The sequence below is a fragment of the Anarrhichthys ocellatus genome, unplaced genomic scaffold (assembly GCF_004355925.1).
Source record: "Anarrhichthys ocellatus isolate YVR2014 unplaced genomic scaffold, GSC_Weel_1.0 scaffold22, whole genome shotgun sequence".
NCBI classification, from domain to species: domain Eukaryota; kingdom Metazoa; phylum Chordata; class Actinopteri; order Perciformes; family Anarhichadidae; genus Anarrhichthys; species Anarrhichthys ocellatus.
Window position 1 is genome coordinate 3,711,881 of NW_022280052.1, and position 18,297 is coordinate 3,730,177.

The 18,297-nt window shown below is 38.5% G+C and overlaps 1 protein-coding gene across 1 annotated transcript in view; it reads left to right on the plus strand.

Annotated features, from left to right (window-relative positions):
* Window positions 1–2,279: 2,279 nt before the first annotated feature.
* Window positions 2,280–18,297, plus strand: part of LOC116390207 (cAMP-specific 3',5'-cyclic phosphodiesterase 4D) — an 86,805-nt gene continuing 70,787 nt past the window's right edge. The window contains exons 1-3 of the mRNA XM_031859616.1: window positions 2,280–2,439; window positions 9,332–9,368; window positions 16,386–16,585. Of these exons, the coding sequence (XP_031715476.1) occupies window positions 9,354–9,368; window positions 16,386–16,585 (215 nt within the window). The 5' untranslated portion in view covers window positions 2,280–2,439; window positions 9,332–9,353. The remainder of the gene's footprint in view (window positions 2,440–9,331; window positions 9,369–16,385; window positions 16,586–18,297) is intronic.

The window sequence follows — 18,297 nt, forward strand, 5'->3', positions numbered from 1 at the left end:
TGTATTTGCACTTGAGCAAAGCCGCGGTATAGCTTTCATGACGTCGGAGTAGAACACTGTGTACCGCCTGTGAACATACACAGCAGCACGTACAGGACAAAATATGGGTCCAACACAAAAAAACAGCTGATTTTGCAAATTGAGCAGGTGATGATGAGCAGATGATTTGCAGGTTTAATAAGTGACAGGAATATATTCTGTATTTTAAAATGCAACTGTATACACAAGTGTTGTGTAGTGAAAATCTTTATTTTTCCTGCTTGTGGAGCTTCCGAACAGAATCACACATCGTCACACTGTACATCATTTAATGTTCACTAAATTAACATTTCAATGCTGCTTTGCAACTCCGTGGGGATTTTATTTCTGTCATGTCAATTCTACTTCTTGTGTGTTTTCATTGTTTGAAGCGACAATTTGATATGTTGACAACATAGCAAGGATAAAGTGAATGTTCTCTGTTGAAATATCCATTTATCATTTCAATCTCATCCTTTCAAACTTAGCTTAAAATGTGTGCAATGACACTGCAGAGAAGTAACAAAGCAGAACCTTCTGTAAGAGTCACGACAAAAGGTGTAAGTGACTGGCTGTCAGTGTCCTATTTCTGACCAAATCCGCAAATCCTGTGTTCTGTCGAATCATAGACAAGAACTTTTCCGTTTTGCAAAATGTTGCTGTGTGGAGAATGGATAATATAAAATAAGATACATCTTTATGTAAAGCAGCACACGGCTATGCAGATTCCTTGAGCCGTATTGCTCAGTTTGTAAAGAAGGTTTGCAACACCAGATATCCAATAAAGGCATTCTAACTCCTCTGGTTGCAGGTTGTAATAAATAGTTTAGCTCCTTTTAACTCCTTTGCTGTTTCCTTTCATCTCGCCAGAGCAACGTGAACGAGGCTTCTCCGTTCGCCAAGCACTCAAAATGACAGAGGACACTTCATCAGACGCTGAAATGCAGGAGGAGTCCATCTGCCGTACAACTCTGATCATTCTGGATAGAAAAAAAACACTTGTCCACACAACAAAAAAACATGTTTATGATTTTCTCTCAAGCTCTTATTACTTTACAAAGCACTTTTGTCAATGACAGGGGAGTATTTATGCCTCATCTTTGACCTCTGACCTTCTTGTTTGCTGCTTTTAATTCTGGTGAAGCTGAGTCAACCATTGCAATAACTCTTCCTCCTTCTTTTCTGTAGATGTATATCTTCGTAAGCACCTTCGATTCATAATTGCACTCTTACATGTAACAAATTACATTATACGAATACAGCAACTACATTTTAAGTGTCCATGATGATTTAGGGATTCGTATCTTTAATAGTGCACAGGAAAATGTATTTCCAATGTTAAAAGTGTATTTGAAATGGGATCATCATTATATAACCCTGCCTCTTCCATGTGCATTACACACACTTGCTGTCAGACAGATGTAAAGCACATAGTCTGGATTCTTTTCAATGAAATAAAAGCAATATTCCAAAAAACACATTGCAGTTTTTTGCTTTTCAATATCACTGGCTGTTGTAATCCCTGACTCAGAACCACATAGCACCCTGCCATTCGTCTTTTCAACCACACTTCAACATCAATTCAAGTTTCTCGAGAGAGATGATACAGACTCCACAGATAAAGGTAGTCTGAAAGTGATATCGTCTGTAAGTAAAACTGCTGAGACACTTCTCCACACAAAAAAAGAAAGTAGAAGTAGACGACGTCTGACTTATACTGGCCCAACGTTTTTTGCCTGATATCTTTAATCTGATTAACAGACATCTGAGTAACATCTGTGAGTGTGAGGGAGCTTCAGTCCATTTGATTAAATTAGACACAAAAGCAGAGATTAGATGTTGGCATAGCCTACTGGACGGACTGGACATTATTCCACATAAGACCTGAAGACTGACACTGGCAGAAACATCTTTTTTTAATTGTTCTATTTTTTTAAAAATATTTCTTTTATTACCCACTTTCAATTGTAAAGTCTATCTATATCTTTAATCTGCCAATGTTGCCAAATCCCTCCTGTAAAAAGAGATGATGTAAATAAATAGACTTCTGGTTAAATGCATAATTTAACATATAACTTAAAAACATTAAAATGTTCCTCTCCCAATTATATACGCTCATTCTGCATTTTGAGGCCAGTGCAATGGCTAGAAGCCACCACAGCAGACCTCGTGGTTAGTCTAGCAAAGTTGTTTACGTTCGGCTGCTACACTTCCTGTCATGTGCTCCGGGGCGTCGACGTCACAGTCACGGCAGAGCACGCAGCGCTGCATGTTGCAGAGTTTGAAGTCTAACTAACTAAACTGCTGCAATAAAAATGGAAAAGAGGGATGACCGCTGCAGCATAACCTGACCGACACCTCAGGTCCTTTGGCATTTACCTGCAAGCAAAACGCCGCGAGAAAACACGGCCGGTCGTTGCGGTGAGTGGATTAATCTTTACTACATTAAACTTCAAAACTGTGATATGATGGTAGAATTGGTCAGAGAGGCAGCGGGTACTTCAATATACACTTGTTTTCAAGGAAAAAGTAGTTAAAGTAGTTGAATGATTTACAGTTTGCACTTCGGAAACGAAGATTCTGAAAAATCACGGATTTGACTGTGAGTCTTGTACTATCTTCTTGTAGTATCCCTATAGGGACATAAGACGTGTCTGTTGAACCTTTGAGTGATTATAGACTTATATGATATTAATGAATGTATTCTCTCATTATCTCATCCTATAATACATTCATTATATTTAATAGTGTGTTTGTATTGCTTTACAGTCTATTTTCTTTAATATTCCAATGATATTCCTGCAAAAACATGAACTATTTCTTTGTGCGTTTGTCTATTTATGTACCTCTATGGTGTGATAATGAGATCTGTGGAGCATATATTCAGTGGTAGGCCTCGTAGTTCCCAGTCACAGTTGTGTTGGGTTGTATTGTAATGTTCTGTAAGCATGGACTGTGTCTGTCGAACAGTTGGAATAATTCAGCTTCATGAGCAAACCAACATGGAATGTATTTCCCCAAAATATTTATGCATCCCTCCTTCTGTCTTTATCTCCTTCCTTCCTCCATATCTGCTTCCTTCATTCTGCCTCTATAACACACGCACACACACAAACACACACACACACACACATACAGAGTCTCTCTTGCTGTTTGAAACTTACATCATTTTCTTTTTTATTATATCTCTCACACACATTTACAGAACGGGAAGGTGACAAGAATACTCTTTGTCTCTTCACTTGTGTTTATTCTTATTCATCCTCTGGTTGAGATACATTCATTTTAACCTTCTTTATTTGACACGTTTTATTGATTTAATCTAAATATTGCATATACTTGTTTTTTTTTAACTGCTATCAAAGTACTGTATGGTCCTTTTGTTTAGTGCTTTGCTCAAGTCAGCCTGTGGATTCAAACCAGCCACATGAGGAAAAATAAGAGGAGAGGAAAGTTTGATTTCTGTTTGCTTGAACTTTTCTTAAATTAAGTTTATAATATTTATTTTTAATTGCTCATCTCTTTTTTTAAATGTCTGCCGTTGAAGAGGTCAGGGATCCTTGCCTTTTTTTTGGCGTTCCCTTTCAGATGTTTGAGGCATTATCAGACATCAGACCAGTTTCAACCTGAAAGTTATGCAGTGACTAAGACTGACTGACTGTTTTTCACTGCACCTGCTTTCTTCACACTTACAGAGCAGTTGTGTAATTTTGCACAGAGCTTAAAACCGTTCTGTCAGACCTGTTTCTGTGACGTGGGAACCTTTGGGAATCCTTCAGTGTCATCAATTCAACAATAAACACAGAAAACCAGGCATGACCGTACTGTTTGTGCCCATTAGATGTCGTGCTGCTCCAGCACAGAGCCGCCTCCTCCTGCTCTTATCATCCATCACCATCTGAGGCTGTTTTATCTGTTGACATTTGCAGAGCCCATGCCCAAATCTCCTTTTGTCTGTCTGCATGACTCACTGGTTGTTTGAGAGCAAAAGAGCATTTGTCTTTTTGCTTCCTCAGAAATCACTGAAGAAGCAAAAGATAAGCCCTGGGCTTTTATTGGTAGGTGACTGAAAAGACTTCGTTTGTCAGTTTTGAAGTTTGTCACAGCAGCAGTATTTTTTGTGTTTAGTGAAATTTCTATTTTTAAATGTGTGGATGTATATATCATTTGAAAGCTGGGAACCTGGAGATTAATTTGAAATGCAGCTCAGCAGTGTGTGTGAAGTTGTTATAAATCAGAAATACAAATGACTAATTAATTAATTAATTATATTAAATTGTGACAGTGTAAAAGGGGTTAGAAAATTATTATGGAAGAATATGATGGCCATCCCCATGCTATATTTTGTCTCATAAGGCTCAATTTCGCTGTTGATACCATTTCCCGTCTGTTACACACATTTGGTGCTAAATTTAACAATACTATACCACTCGAGAATTGATAAAAACTATCAAAAATCCCTCCAAAATGACCACATTACGACACCAAGACCTTGTTGAACACCATAGAAAGAGTCATGTTGTGATTTTGTATCAAAAATGTTTGACATTTGGAGATTTCTGTAAGATGTCCATTTTTTGGGGATTGGATGTCGAAAGCATCTGTTCTGGAAACTGCTCAGAAACCCCCTTATTGTCAATATACCGAGGAGAAGCACATGTCCTCTGAATGTCCATTCAGAATGTTTGAGCGTTATCTAGCCCTCTTCCCAACAAGCTAGCGTGAGATAATATCTAAACTCTAGCTTCAAAACTGAGGCAGCTACGGACTCTGAAAGACACTATCGAGTCTCAGGGGATTAAAAAGGTACTGAAGAGGTGAATATCTATAATAATGATGGTAATTGATCAAATTAATATGATAATACAATAATAATCCATAGTAGTGTGTGGGATGAGGTGAATGTTGTGAATCACATTTTTCCTCTGTAGATATCTGGTTTCGTAGTGACGCTCTTGAACGTTGCTCAGACTATTAGCGGTCCTTATCAGCTTACATCTGACATGCGTCACCACAACAACGGCGGCATCACAAGACGCCTTGGGTGTTAACTTTATGATGGTTGATTGTAGAATTTAAGACAAGCACACCACTGTTGAGATGGTTAATCATTACAGACTGCTGTGCCAGGAGGTTATCCTCTGTGTAATATATCATGCTGCCAGTCATTGTTTTAAAAATGGTTAAATCACAAGCATTTTCCCTTTTAGAGTCACTGATCTATAATGTGACATATTAGTACTGAACACACCTTAGTGAACAGAGAATCAAAACCCAGAAAATAAGCCAGATTTGTATGACTAAACAGCTATAGCAGACAACATCTTGTATATTTCCCTTTCAACTGGATTCTGTTTGCATGTTTATCATAAAGGCTGAATTGGTTGACCTTCCTAATGCGCCTGCCTTCAATGAAGCACTAATTAGGAGACTCTTTAGTATCTGAGAGCTTACCAATTTGGCCCTTAAATAGATGTTATAAGTTGTGATTGCAGAAAAATCCCTGACTACATTAATGATGGCTCCTTGGTGGAACACTCCAAAGCAACTCTTCATCCTCAGGACAAAGAGGAGGCTGTCATTACTCTGTGAAGTGAAAGGTTGCCTGACAAAGAAACTGACCGTAATGTATCAAATGTAGCTGCACTGTAGCTGACGCTGCCAAAAGGCATCTTGACACTGAGAAAACCATCAAAAAAAGGTCTGCAGACTGTAGTGGAGATTAAAGGGGCCAGAGGGTTTCCTGGTCCACTAGCGCCTGAAAGCAAAGGAGGCAAAATACATTTACAAAGAAATACAGCTGGTTTCAAAAGACTTAAAAATGAGGAAGGATTCATGTTAGAAAGCTCTCTCTAAATCTGACATTTAAATAGTAGGCCTTTTTCACAGCAGACATTTTGACTTGTCATAGAGTTGCGAAGTGGGCAGTGCTATTTTTTGAAGTGAAAGTCCCATTAATTTGTCCCATACACAAAGTTACGTGACTCACAGTTGGAGTATTGCTTTGACTGGTATCGGCACGACACTATCCAGGTTGAATCATCAGTCCAAAAGATTAACAACTAATATATGTGGTTCTTTTATAAGAAGTTGATGGTAGACCTTGAATTTAACTATGACTCATTTTGGCAAGAAATTCCATCACAGAGCTTTAAACTACTGTTTCGTACGCTGCTATTGGGACGCAGAAGCCAAAGATAACAGTGTTCAGAAAACTGAAAACACAATCTGCAGCTTAAATACATTTAATTTAGGATTTATTCTGCAACTATGGCAGCTGTTCTGTGCACAAGTTGAACAATGAAGTGCTTTAAATGTGCTACCGCACTGATTCGCGCCTCTGACTGGCCTCTTTTCCATAGCAACAGTGACCGAGACTCACAACATTGTAGTATTCAGACCCGTCCGCCAAACTGACCGTCAAAACATGACTCGTCAGAAGCAAAATGGGAATAATTAAAAACGAGTGGCCATAACATAAACCTATGTGATTGTAACATATCGTTAAAAGTTCATTTTGAATTGGGAATACAACACGGAAAAAAACACTCAGTCTCTCGGACTTCACAACTCCAAAGTAGGAGAAGCTCAGTTTTTCTTTTAACACCATTAACAATGGCTCTTGTCCCACTAAACCATGACAGTGAGCCAGCATGCCCAATACTGGGAACTAACAAGCAGTTAAGTGGAATTCAGTCATCATTGATTTTATTATTTATAGATGGATAGATGTTATCATAAATGGAGGGATAGATAATAATGAGAAACATGTTTGACAAAATAGCAAAATATTTCCCAAAAATTGACCAAAAACCTGGATCTGCGTTTATATCTCTAACAAGAATCTCATACTGGGCTTAATTGCAATCTGTAAATTAACACAACATGTCCTTGGTGGAGGTAAAATTGTGCTTATAAGGCCAGACAGTGAAGCTCTGAAGCTTATGAATCTTGGATATACTATAACTTGAAACTGTGTAGATGTAGAGAAGTCTCTATGACGTTGTTGTGGCCCGAAAGCAGTTTGTCTGTCACATACTGCCTCTGTACTTTCCTGTCACTTTAATAAGATTGTGCATGTAAACAACACATCCTTTTTTACATTAAATGGGTAATTCCACATTTCAAATATGAGAAACCTTGAATGTGCAGGCTGGGATCTGCTTCCAGAATGTAAACAGCGGCTCCTGTATACTGTTGGCTTTTTCATAGAGACATGCGTGTTTTCTTAAAGCAGCAGCAGGAGAGTGATGAGTAGCAAAGACATCTATGTTTGTCAAGGAAATAACAACAATGTGACACCGCCTTTGATAAAAACGAATAAACCTGCCAATACACTTTGAGACGGAAGGCTTTAGCAGCTGCCGATGGAAGTAAGGTCACAGAATGCAAAAAGGGAACTCAATAATATTTTTGTTTGGGAGGGAGCCAAGGTAGGTAGGAACTAAAAAATGGCTTTAGATTTGGGGAACCAAGTCATTTGAAGATATCACAAGTCTGAGACAAGAAGTCAGGCACAGAAAGGCAGAAATATGCCCCCTTACTCCCAAAGTTGAATGTATGTATGGGTCTGTTTTATAAATCTGACAAAGGTAATGTAGAATAAGATATATTGTGTACAGGTACACAAGCCTGTTTTCTATTTTCACAGTTCACACCTATTAATTAGCATGTTTTTAGTCTACAGCCTCGTCTCAGTAGAGTTCAATTAAATGAAAACAGTCCTCATTGATGTAAATGGACGTAGACAAACATTAGACACACATTTCAGTATAAAACCACCATAACTACATTCTCCAAAAAGACCATGAAGTTGAATCAACATCTCTTAAAAACAGTTTTGACCAAAACTGATCATAATTATTTTAATGAAAGTGGGATTTTTCCAACAAGTCCTCCAAATTTAGCCACACAATACAGCCTGATGAGAAATGATGCAAATGTCTATTTATTGGTATACACATTAAAAGACATTGGAAAGAAGAGTACTGTAAATTTGGAGATGCTTCGCTTTTACAATGAATGTCTGATAACTTGATATAGTTGACAGTTTGGGATTCTAAGCGTAGTGGAAGGTTTCCATGTTGTGTTTTATATTTGTACAAAAATAAAAAGGGAATGGACTATTATGGCCCAAAGGGAAGTTTAATAATTCATGACCTTCATTGACTTAACGGCAGGAAATGAAACTGATAAAACGGACAAATCTGTGTTTCAACTCCTCACATCGTGTTCCCCTGGAGCTACTGTAGGTTACTAATGGCAATAAAGTCAAATTTGGACTCCAGAGTGGAATTATGTAATGAGATCCCTTTTGATGAGTGAATAGTGTGTGTGTGTGTGTGAGAACATGAGTAGGGCCATAGCCAGGATTTTAGAAGAACTGAGGTCAAGTCCCTCTTTTGCCAGAAAAAGTTGACACCAAAAATGATGCATGTTATTTATTTGGTTACATTATTATATTGTTTGTAAATAAATAAATATTGATATATATAGACACACACATACACACATTAAATTAAATTAAATTTATAAAATGAATTATAAACTCTCACCAGGTTCCTCAGAGACCTTAATGGTTGACACAAACCTTAATATATAAGCTATTTTAAACCACTTTGTACTGATCTCAGACCAGAAGCACGATACCAGTGCTGTCAATTTACCATTTTATGATTTATTGTCCCTCATATGAAGCGCTTATGAGTATCCTTTTTTAATTTGGCGTTGAACGCCAAGACAACATGTTCGGTCCCTGCTCTCGAGTTATTGTAATGATTTCTGTTTATTGTGTTAAACTTTGTTTTGCCACTGCATCTTGTGCACTGAGCATTCTGTGTGTGTGAAATAAATAAATCAGCTCATCAATGTAATAAAAGTGCTTTATCATGTTTTTTTTCTGGCTGGAGAGAGAGGCTCATTAGCCTTCGTGATGCCCGTGGCTACTCATAGATCCTTCCGCCATCACTGAGCACATGGTGCTAGGTGGTGTTGATGAGTCACATGAATCTCATTAATGTTTAGTTTTTCTTCTTCATATGTATTGGAGACCTTCATTCTTACTTCTAATGCTACTTATTTTCTATTTGTCTTGTGATTCATTTGATTTATGAATCCAAAGTAAAGGTTTAAAGTGATTATGGTTTGGGCAGGAAAATTACTTTTGAATGCCAGAAATCTCTGCAAATGTGATAGTCGATTGATTTGTCATTGTTTTATTAGAATACTTTGTGGTGATCCACTTGTAGTAACTAGATTACAAAGAGTAATGAATGTCATTATGAAACCACCTCTCTTTTTTTCTTTGTTTCAGCTGCAACAAACAACAAGCATCCATGTCTTGGCTTGAGGTAAATAAGGTTCATGGCTTACCCTCTTACACACACACACACACACACACACACACACACTCTCCTCCTACCTGCCTTATGAAAAGTCCTACGTAACATTTGAACCTCAGTCTGACTCTGCTGTGCGTCACATCGTGTCTCTCTGTCTAATGATGACTGGCTTTGGACTTTGATTACCTCACGGCCATAAAAGTTTTATCTTTACTTCAGGGCTTTCTTTGCTGTTAATAAAGACTCATGGACAAACATACACATGCACACTCACAAGGCGTGTCTGATCATGACCTAGTCAGAGTCTCGTCAGTTGTTGTTTAAAAGTTAGAGGCATTTTAAAATGGCTTTTAATTATTTTCTTTCACGGAATAAAGCTTAAAATATTTTATTGGTAAATGCATTTTCAAGGGCATATTGGTAATGATGAATGTAATCTGAATCCTAAATAACTTTTACCATATAAGTACCAAATATTATAGTAGTACGTTTGAATTCCTGTTAAATTACCAACAGGAGTTTCCATCAAAATCAATGGTCAATAATTATTCGCTAATTTAATTATTGAATGGAGGCTGTTATAAAGTTTGTGTTTCACGCGTTGGCTGTAAAATTCATAGCTTAAATAAGAATATTAGTTGAGATGTTACTGAAGCAGGATAAAGCCTTTGGATGTTCTTTCACTGATGCTGCATGCCCTCCCTGTGAACCCCAAAACCTCCAGACGGGTTTGAAAAGAAATGTTTTCGTTAAATGATTGCCAAAATTGCACCATTCATCTAGCTGTAAAAAAAAGACAATAACTTCAGATTTTCCGCTTTGCAGTGGTCAAACATCACATCTGAAGTGCATCAAAAATGTGATGAACATTGACCACAAAATATCAAAATCTTGATGATACAATCATATAATTAAGATTGGAAGGATAATAAAATGCTTGGCAGAAAGTAACCATTATGCTTTATTTTTTTGTTTCCGACTGGTGTTTTCTGGTTGGATGCAGCAACGTTACTCTGTCTCAGCCTTTTATATTTACTATCACAGACAAGGTTAGGAAACTGAACTGACACATGTAACCTTAAACCCCCACAGCTTTACCCATGGCTGCTCTAGAAGACACGTTTTTGAGAGCAGAACTTCTATCTTCCATGAAACATTCTGCTTCTGTCTGCCCGCAGAGTTAATCATGCACACACACGCCTACAGAGAGAGGTTGATTGGAGACTGGCTCTATTTATGGAGCGACGCTAATCATACTCTTTGCACCCCGGGTGTCATACATACAGGTGAATGTTTTCGGTTCTGTACCAGAGGAACAGACTTCTTCTGTTTGTGTGCTGTTATATATGCTCACACATCACGCATCACTCGCTCATTGGGAAGGCATATCCAGCGACGCTCCTCTCACCATTAGGATGAATTAATATTCATTTTTCCAATTAAGAAAACAGCAGCGGCTTTGATTGGTTTTTAGGATGTCCATGAAAGGCTCTTTGATTATATCCTCATGGTGTTAACACTCAGAACCTGCAATATGCAATGTCTTTATCTGTAAGCGTAGTATACCTGTGTTTTATGCATGGGAATATATGTGTCTATATGCTGTGCAAGGCAGATAGGAGCGCAGGTGATTGTGGGATCCCTCTGGCGTTAAACTTTGGATGCATTTTGGTTTCATGTTGGTCACAGCAGCAAGATGTCGGAGCTGCACCGTTAGCCCTCATGATACACACTAATAACTACGGAGGACTTTAAACCTCCACAGTGCTATCTTTCCTTTTTTATGTTGATAAAGTCGCCTGATTCTAGCAGAAAAACGACCGTGTAGGGAGCAGGCAGGCTTCAGCTACTGGCAAATCACAAGGATCTTTAATTAATTGCAGCTGAGGGCAATTGACACATTTACACAACAGGCTAATCAACTCATTTACAAAAAATTGATTAAAAGCCGGAGAGACAGAATCAGCAGAGAGCAAGATTTATCAGATCATAAATCCAAGATGAAAAATAAAAAACAAACTATCGTAATGGAGAGAAATTGTATTTATTGCTAGAGAAGCTGCCACTGAACTAAACGTTATTTTCTGCAGCAGAATGTAGACCTTCTACTGTTGGACTTGGATTACAAAGAGCATAATAGAAATAGAAGAAAAACAACAAACCGTCCAAGCTCAGAAAGAAAATGTTACAAGCGGAGGCTCTTGGTATGCTAGCTTCACATTTATATAAAATATATATTTGATATCTGTGCATACTGTGATGAGATAATGACAGCACTGTGTTTCCACATGATGATGCATTGAACGGAGGTAATTACCTTGATCTCATGTTTCTTAATACCTTAAAGTTACTTAGTGCACATCTTGTTGTTTTTGACTTCCAGCAGTGATGTGGAAGTGTACTCCAGGTTGTATCAGTACAACAGTGATATCACTGTTGTACTGATACAACCTGTGTGGTTTCAGGAGCAATAAAGCACACTTCTGACCATCAAGGTTTACATATTGCTGCGATAAGAACTTGTTATACCTGCAACTCTTTGTGTAAGCAGTTTGTGGCCTTATCTTCCTTTACTATTCTTTCCTTGCAATGGAAAAGGCCTCCATAGCTATTTAAAACAGATCTGCCAATTGCAAAGCGCTGAAAAATGTCCAAATCTAAAACTAGTAGTCAGTTGTTAAGCTTGGTGACTAAGTTGTGAAACAGCGGACAGTATTTTCATTATAAACACAGAAAGTCCATCGCACACCAGGAATTATCAGATGTATTTAATATATTAGTTCAGTTGTGCATACAGTATATTAACAATAGCCATGCCAGCAGCATTGTGAGGCTACTTGCTAATGTCAGCATGCTAGCATGCTCACAATGACAATGCTAACACGTTTATGCTAAGCAAGTTTCATTTCTACAATTGTCCCCATCTCAGTTTTAGTAGTTGCTTTCTTGTTGTATTGATGTTATTGGCATGTGAAACATCTGAGCTGCGATGAGCCACTAGTCCGTGACTTGAACACTAATGCAGTTGAGGTTTGGGGTTTGATTCCAACTGTCTCCTGCCACACTGTCCTAAAAATACGACAAGCACTTTGGGAGAGAGTGTGAGTCATAGCGTTTAAACACTCTTGAATAATGGAGAAGTGTGGCGAGGACAAGTCCCATCAGATCATTGTTTCTTTAGTGGCAGGACACCTGCTGGCCCTTGTGATCACACACCGGCGTTACTGCCTCCATCTCATTCTCACTTCCTGTGTGTGGCGTGGCAGGAGATCAGCCAGGTGATAAGACAACCAGCTGTTTCCTCTCTGCTGCTGATTGGCTGGAGGAATTTATCGCTCAGATAAGAAACAACCAAAAACAACATGTTGAAGCAAATAGAAAGGTGCCGCTTTAAGTCATATTGTGTTGTTGTTGGGTGAAAATGTCAAACCTGCAAAATGTCGAGGTGCTTGCGAGACAGCAGTGCGCTGCAATACAGAGAAAACTAATGTTGATCCGGTAGTGATGGTATCACTGACCTTGTTCTGACAAAAATATAAAGTTAGTGAGTCAGAAAAATAAAAACCAGAATGAAAGATCTTTCTGTATCACAACAAGTTTAGTTGAGAAGAGAGTGGTGGTGTTTAAAAAAACAAAGTGCCCGCAACCAGGTTACGGTCTGATACTCCAGAAAGCTGATTTTGTTTTAATGTCATGCAAACAAGAGACCTGGTTTCTGTAGATGATTAGAGAGGCCTGATTTTTGACTTGTAATGTTGTAAAAAACCAAAGACTTCAGACAGGGAGATAGCTGGCTTGATGAAAAAGAAGATGGTGAACATGCATCGAAACATCCCCGTATTCATATAGCTCCATCTGAAGTCAGACTAAAACTGAAACTAACACAAAGCAGATAAATGCTTGAGATAAATACGTGAATTTCCACTGCTGAAGATTTGACTGGTTAATTCAGCCACACGAAAAACTGTGTTCAGCTCTCTGACGCCAGCACACAAAAAAAGGAAGTAATAATCCCAAAATAAGGTTGTGGTAGAGAGAAATTGCATTACTGCCTGGTTTGCATGTTTTACAATGGTTTGCATGACTTGATTAGATTAAATAAAATGACTTTGAAGTATAGCAGCAGAAAGATAGTAAAGTAAGCAACACAGTCACCTAGTGTTGCTGAGAAGGACTTTTGAGCCTCTGTTCAACTTGCTGATGAGCTTGACAGTTCATTCTTGGCCACAACTCAAGGTCCATTTTTATTCTGGAGCTTTTGCTCTTATCACATGGACGCACATGAAAGTGTGGCTCTTCAAACTGTCCATTATTGTGAGTGCTTTGTTGTCCACGTGGGCTTAAAAGATGAGCTTCGCTTTTGAAACAGCTCCTGACAAAACAATCCTAACTCAAGGACCACTAAAAAAACCTTGCCAGACTGAGGTCACATAGGTTAGACAATTTATATGTGAATGTCGAGAATTTGACATTTACACCCACTTCACGCAGAAATTTGCTAGCTGTGTGGCCGTGGGAAAGTAAGCAGGGTTTGTTCTTCTCTTTCTTGTTCTGATTTTTTACATTCTTTACACAACTTTTTCAATCACTTTTCATGTGAACAACTAAGCGCAACACTATGAATGTTTTCCAGGAGAGACTGTTTACAAACGTGTGCCGTTATTCCCATATCTAAACAATATTTTACGGATGTAAACCCTTTTGGTTGCCAACAATATCACAGAACAGGTAGCACGAACGACTTATTTTCAAGCACACAACCTTTAGATGCATCAGCTCCAAGTTTGTGTAGCTTTAATTACACAGGCTAAAATCCTTAGTTTATACTGACTAGAACAAAATAACCTAAGAGACAACCATGTCTTTCAAAATCTTTCTATCCACAGGACCAAGTTGTATTGATATCCAATAGCAACAGAGACAAAGACTGTCTGAGATGACAGGTGTGTATTGTAGCTTGAGGTGGAGGGCAGGCCTGTCACATGTTTGTTTTTTTGGTGCCTAACGGCACCGAGCAGGGAAATTAGACTGGTGGTTGCAGCTCCTTGATGGCAGATCAATATTTGTCACCTCTCTCTGAACACCTCTCACCAGGTAACAGCCCTGCGCACTCTACTGAAGCACTACTGACATAAAAACAAAGGCTTTGAGCTGCTGGGGCCAAAATGAACATGGATTTTTGGGGCCACCTTAATCTTATTTGACACTTTTTAATGAGAAGTCATCTTGGTGATGTAGTGTTTACACACACATACATGCATACATACATATATACATACACGCACACGCACACACATACTCACACTGGATTTGCCATAGTGATGTTTGTCAACCGGACAAAGTTGCTGTCTCTCCAGTTGCCGTCTTTCCCCACTGCAATCTGCAGTTAGGGTGCATCGAAGGACATTAAATCGATTTGCAGGGGAACATGCAAAAACAGCCAATTTAATGACCAGGGAAGGAGACAAACAAACTACTTGCTTAGTGTCAGATGTGAAAAGTGTTTGTGCTACGCCGGCAATACCCACAGGGCCGATTGGGCCGATGCCACACGTCCGTGGACAAATACATGTAAGTTCATTATTGAGTTATTTGTTAAAACTGTTCAAAATTGAGACAGCTAAATTATTCCAGGATTTAGTTTGTTATGGCAGGACTCTTCTCATTTGAACTAGAAGTCGTAGATAATATATTTGTTCATCAACACCGATGCTTTGCAAACATATGGTAATTGTAACTAATTAGATGATATTTCATAATTTCAGTGGGACATTAAAGTCTCAACTCTAATGTTTTATTAATGAATACTGAGTCATTTGTTTACTTGAAGTGCACAGCATACTTGGTGGGTACATTGTGCGTCTATATTGTATCAAACACATCTATAATGATATACTGTGCAGTATGTTGTAAAATATAACGGGGGGGGGAGGTGCATGGTGCCAAGGCAGTGTGGTATGATGTCGTGAAAATATGCAGTGTATATTCATATTACTAAATTGGAAAGGCAAATGTGTATATTCCATTTAGTATGTAGCTTTATCATTATTTTGTATCATTGTGATAGCTTATGTGAATAAACCTCTCAATAAATGATCAAAGAAATCCCTCTTTGGACCTTTTAGAGCAAAAAAACCCAACAAAAGCAAAAGAGGACTAAAGAGGCCCCGTGACTCACCACTGCTATTATTCCATGGATATTTTTTTTGCTGCTTTTGACTGATTCAAGCGGTCTTTTCCTTACATGACATGATGTAGATCTTTACAACAACAGACTCAATATCCACTGACAGCTGGTCGCAGGCGTGCTTGCAGGTATGCAATTAGCTTCCAGAATGAGATTGTTGGCACTGCTCAATAAGTGGTGAACAGGGTGGTGTTTTCCAAAGCTCACAGTGGCATTATCTGCTGCATCAACTGAGAATGTGCCTAATATCCAGTTCCTGCTTTTTCAGACAGTTCATCAGAGCTTGATGTATGCCATTTGCAGTTGCATCATTGTCTTCATAAAAGTCAAGTAACTTGCACTGCATTACACAAAACACTTTTCTATTACCCTTGTTTGAGGCATCGGTGGCAACTGAGAAATACACAGGCTCACACACGGCCTTTAGTCCTAAAAAACTCACAGTAATCAGTTCTCAGCTCAGCTCTACTATTTAGTGTGTCTCATTGATATAAATCAGGTTGGCAAAGTATTAGAAACACCTCTCAGTATATTGCATTGCAATTAAACAGAACTACAAACTGACTGCAGCCTCCAAAATGATCATTATGTTGAATAAACACCTCTCTAAAAAGATTCCAATAAAAACATTATAACCAGGTAGGATTTATTGCATTTTTGTGTTTTAGTTAGGAAACTGTCAAAGTAGTTTATATTCTTATATTATTGAAGCTATATCATTTCTACTATATTCATACTGTGCAGGATGTTATGAAATAAAAATGTCTCGCTGTCTTTTGCGTCGATGTCACTGATGTTTTTTACACGTATGTTCTCTCTTCCTTCCTCTCGCGGTGCAGGGTCGTCAGGAGTCTCTGCCTGCAGTCCACCAGGCGGTGCGGCGGCGTTTCTCTGGGACGCTGCAACTGCCTCCTCTGTGGAGGAGACACTCCTGCCAGGAGCACCCGTATGACCACCGGCGGCCGTCTGCAACATTCGGTCTGCCTCTGGACCGGCTGGAAGTGCTGTACAGACGAGCACTGGCCAGAGATGGGCAAAGGTCGGTGACACGCACACATACACTCTTCTTTCTCTCTATTAAAAAGAATGAAAGCTGCTCCTCCGGCTTTGCATTGCTGTGTTTTTATGGGTTTTCTTTCATTGTGCAGGTTGGAGGGCTGTACATACCGCACATATGGAAGTACTCTTGCTGTTGGTTCTTGTGTTTTTATAATACTGGTGATTGGTGCTTGAGTGATTGAGAGATTTAAAAATGCTGCCTGTTGATGTTCAGGGAGTATTTTTTATGAAAAAGATAGGCGCTTGGTTGTTTTGGTTCTTCATCTCAGGAGTTGTTGTTCTAGTGAGTTCTATTTTGATTTGGAACATCTGTTGGCCTGCGTCACCATGGCGAATGATAGGCATCCAGCTCAACAATGACCAGGACAGGACATTTGCTTGATGGAAAATAAGCACAAAATGGGTCAAAAGCCATGAAAATCCAGTAAGTACTCTTTTTTTCTGACTATGGAGGCCCTCTTTCTTTCATACTTTCTTTCTTTGTCCTTTCTCTCTTTCTCTCTCAGGTAAGCGGGCAGAGTTGCCTCTGCTCATTAGCTCTGTTTCCCTTTTTTGTATCTCAGTGTTTGGTTTCAGTCCAGGTGGACACTGTGGAAACAGCAAGGTTTCTGTCTGGACAACTGAAGAGTTACAGTGAAGTTAACAACACTGCGTTTGCACGCACGCACACACACACAGATGGGTTAGATGTGGTTTCAGGGGATAATGAAATTGCTCTACCCTTTTCAAAATACCTGGTAATTGCAGCAACAGGAAGAGGTATGGCAGTGAAAGGTTGTGTATATATGTGTGTGTGTGTGTCTTTCCCTATCTCTGCATTAGTCTTTTCTTTTATTTGAAAGTTTACAATCTTTATGCTTAAACATTTAGAAACACCATGTATCTGTGTGCTCTCATTAATGATCGAGGGGTGAACATCATATATTTTTTTTGTTAGAGTGAAAACCCATTTTGACTAAACAGCTCATTTGCTATATAGCCCATATTTGTCCTTCGGGCTAATGAACACAAAGCTTGGTTGCTTTCCTGTCATGCCAATAAATATGAATATTTCTTAAGTCATGGCATGAAGCCAGAGCTTCCAGCAAGTATTGGAAGTACTGTAGGCTATCCATCACATAAAAAATACTTTAGCCAATTAAACAAGCAGTACTGGACAATAAACTAAATCTAATGATGACCAAATGTTAACAAAATCTTAAATCAAAAATGCCCTAAATCAATAAATACTACAATGACTACAATTTGCATCTCATAGTTCCTTCCCAGTAAAACATTTAGCTATCATGGTCTACGGAAGTTAACATGGCGAGGTGATATTCAAACTCGTCATTGAAGTGCTTTGTTTGAATTGCTCTGTTTTGTTATTCTTGATGGAAATTCTTGAGCACATTTAGATATAAAAAATATGTGTTTAGATTACCAAAAATTTTTTTTAAATTGAATCCAACCATTTGGCAGTAAATCAGCAGCCCACCGGTGGGTTGAGAAAAGCTGTCATATCTGAAATCTATTTTTATTAGGTTTAGAAAGCAACAAACTACAGTTTTTTGATAATAAAATTGTCAAACAGTTTGTTTTTAGTTGATTTACCCTGGACTGTATTGATCCTAAGTGGATTATTGTGGTGAAGAAATGTATATTGAATTGACTCTCCCAGAGCAGAAACCAAAGAGAAGCAGCAAATAGTTA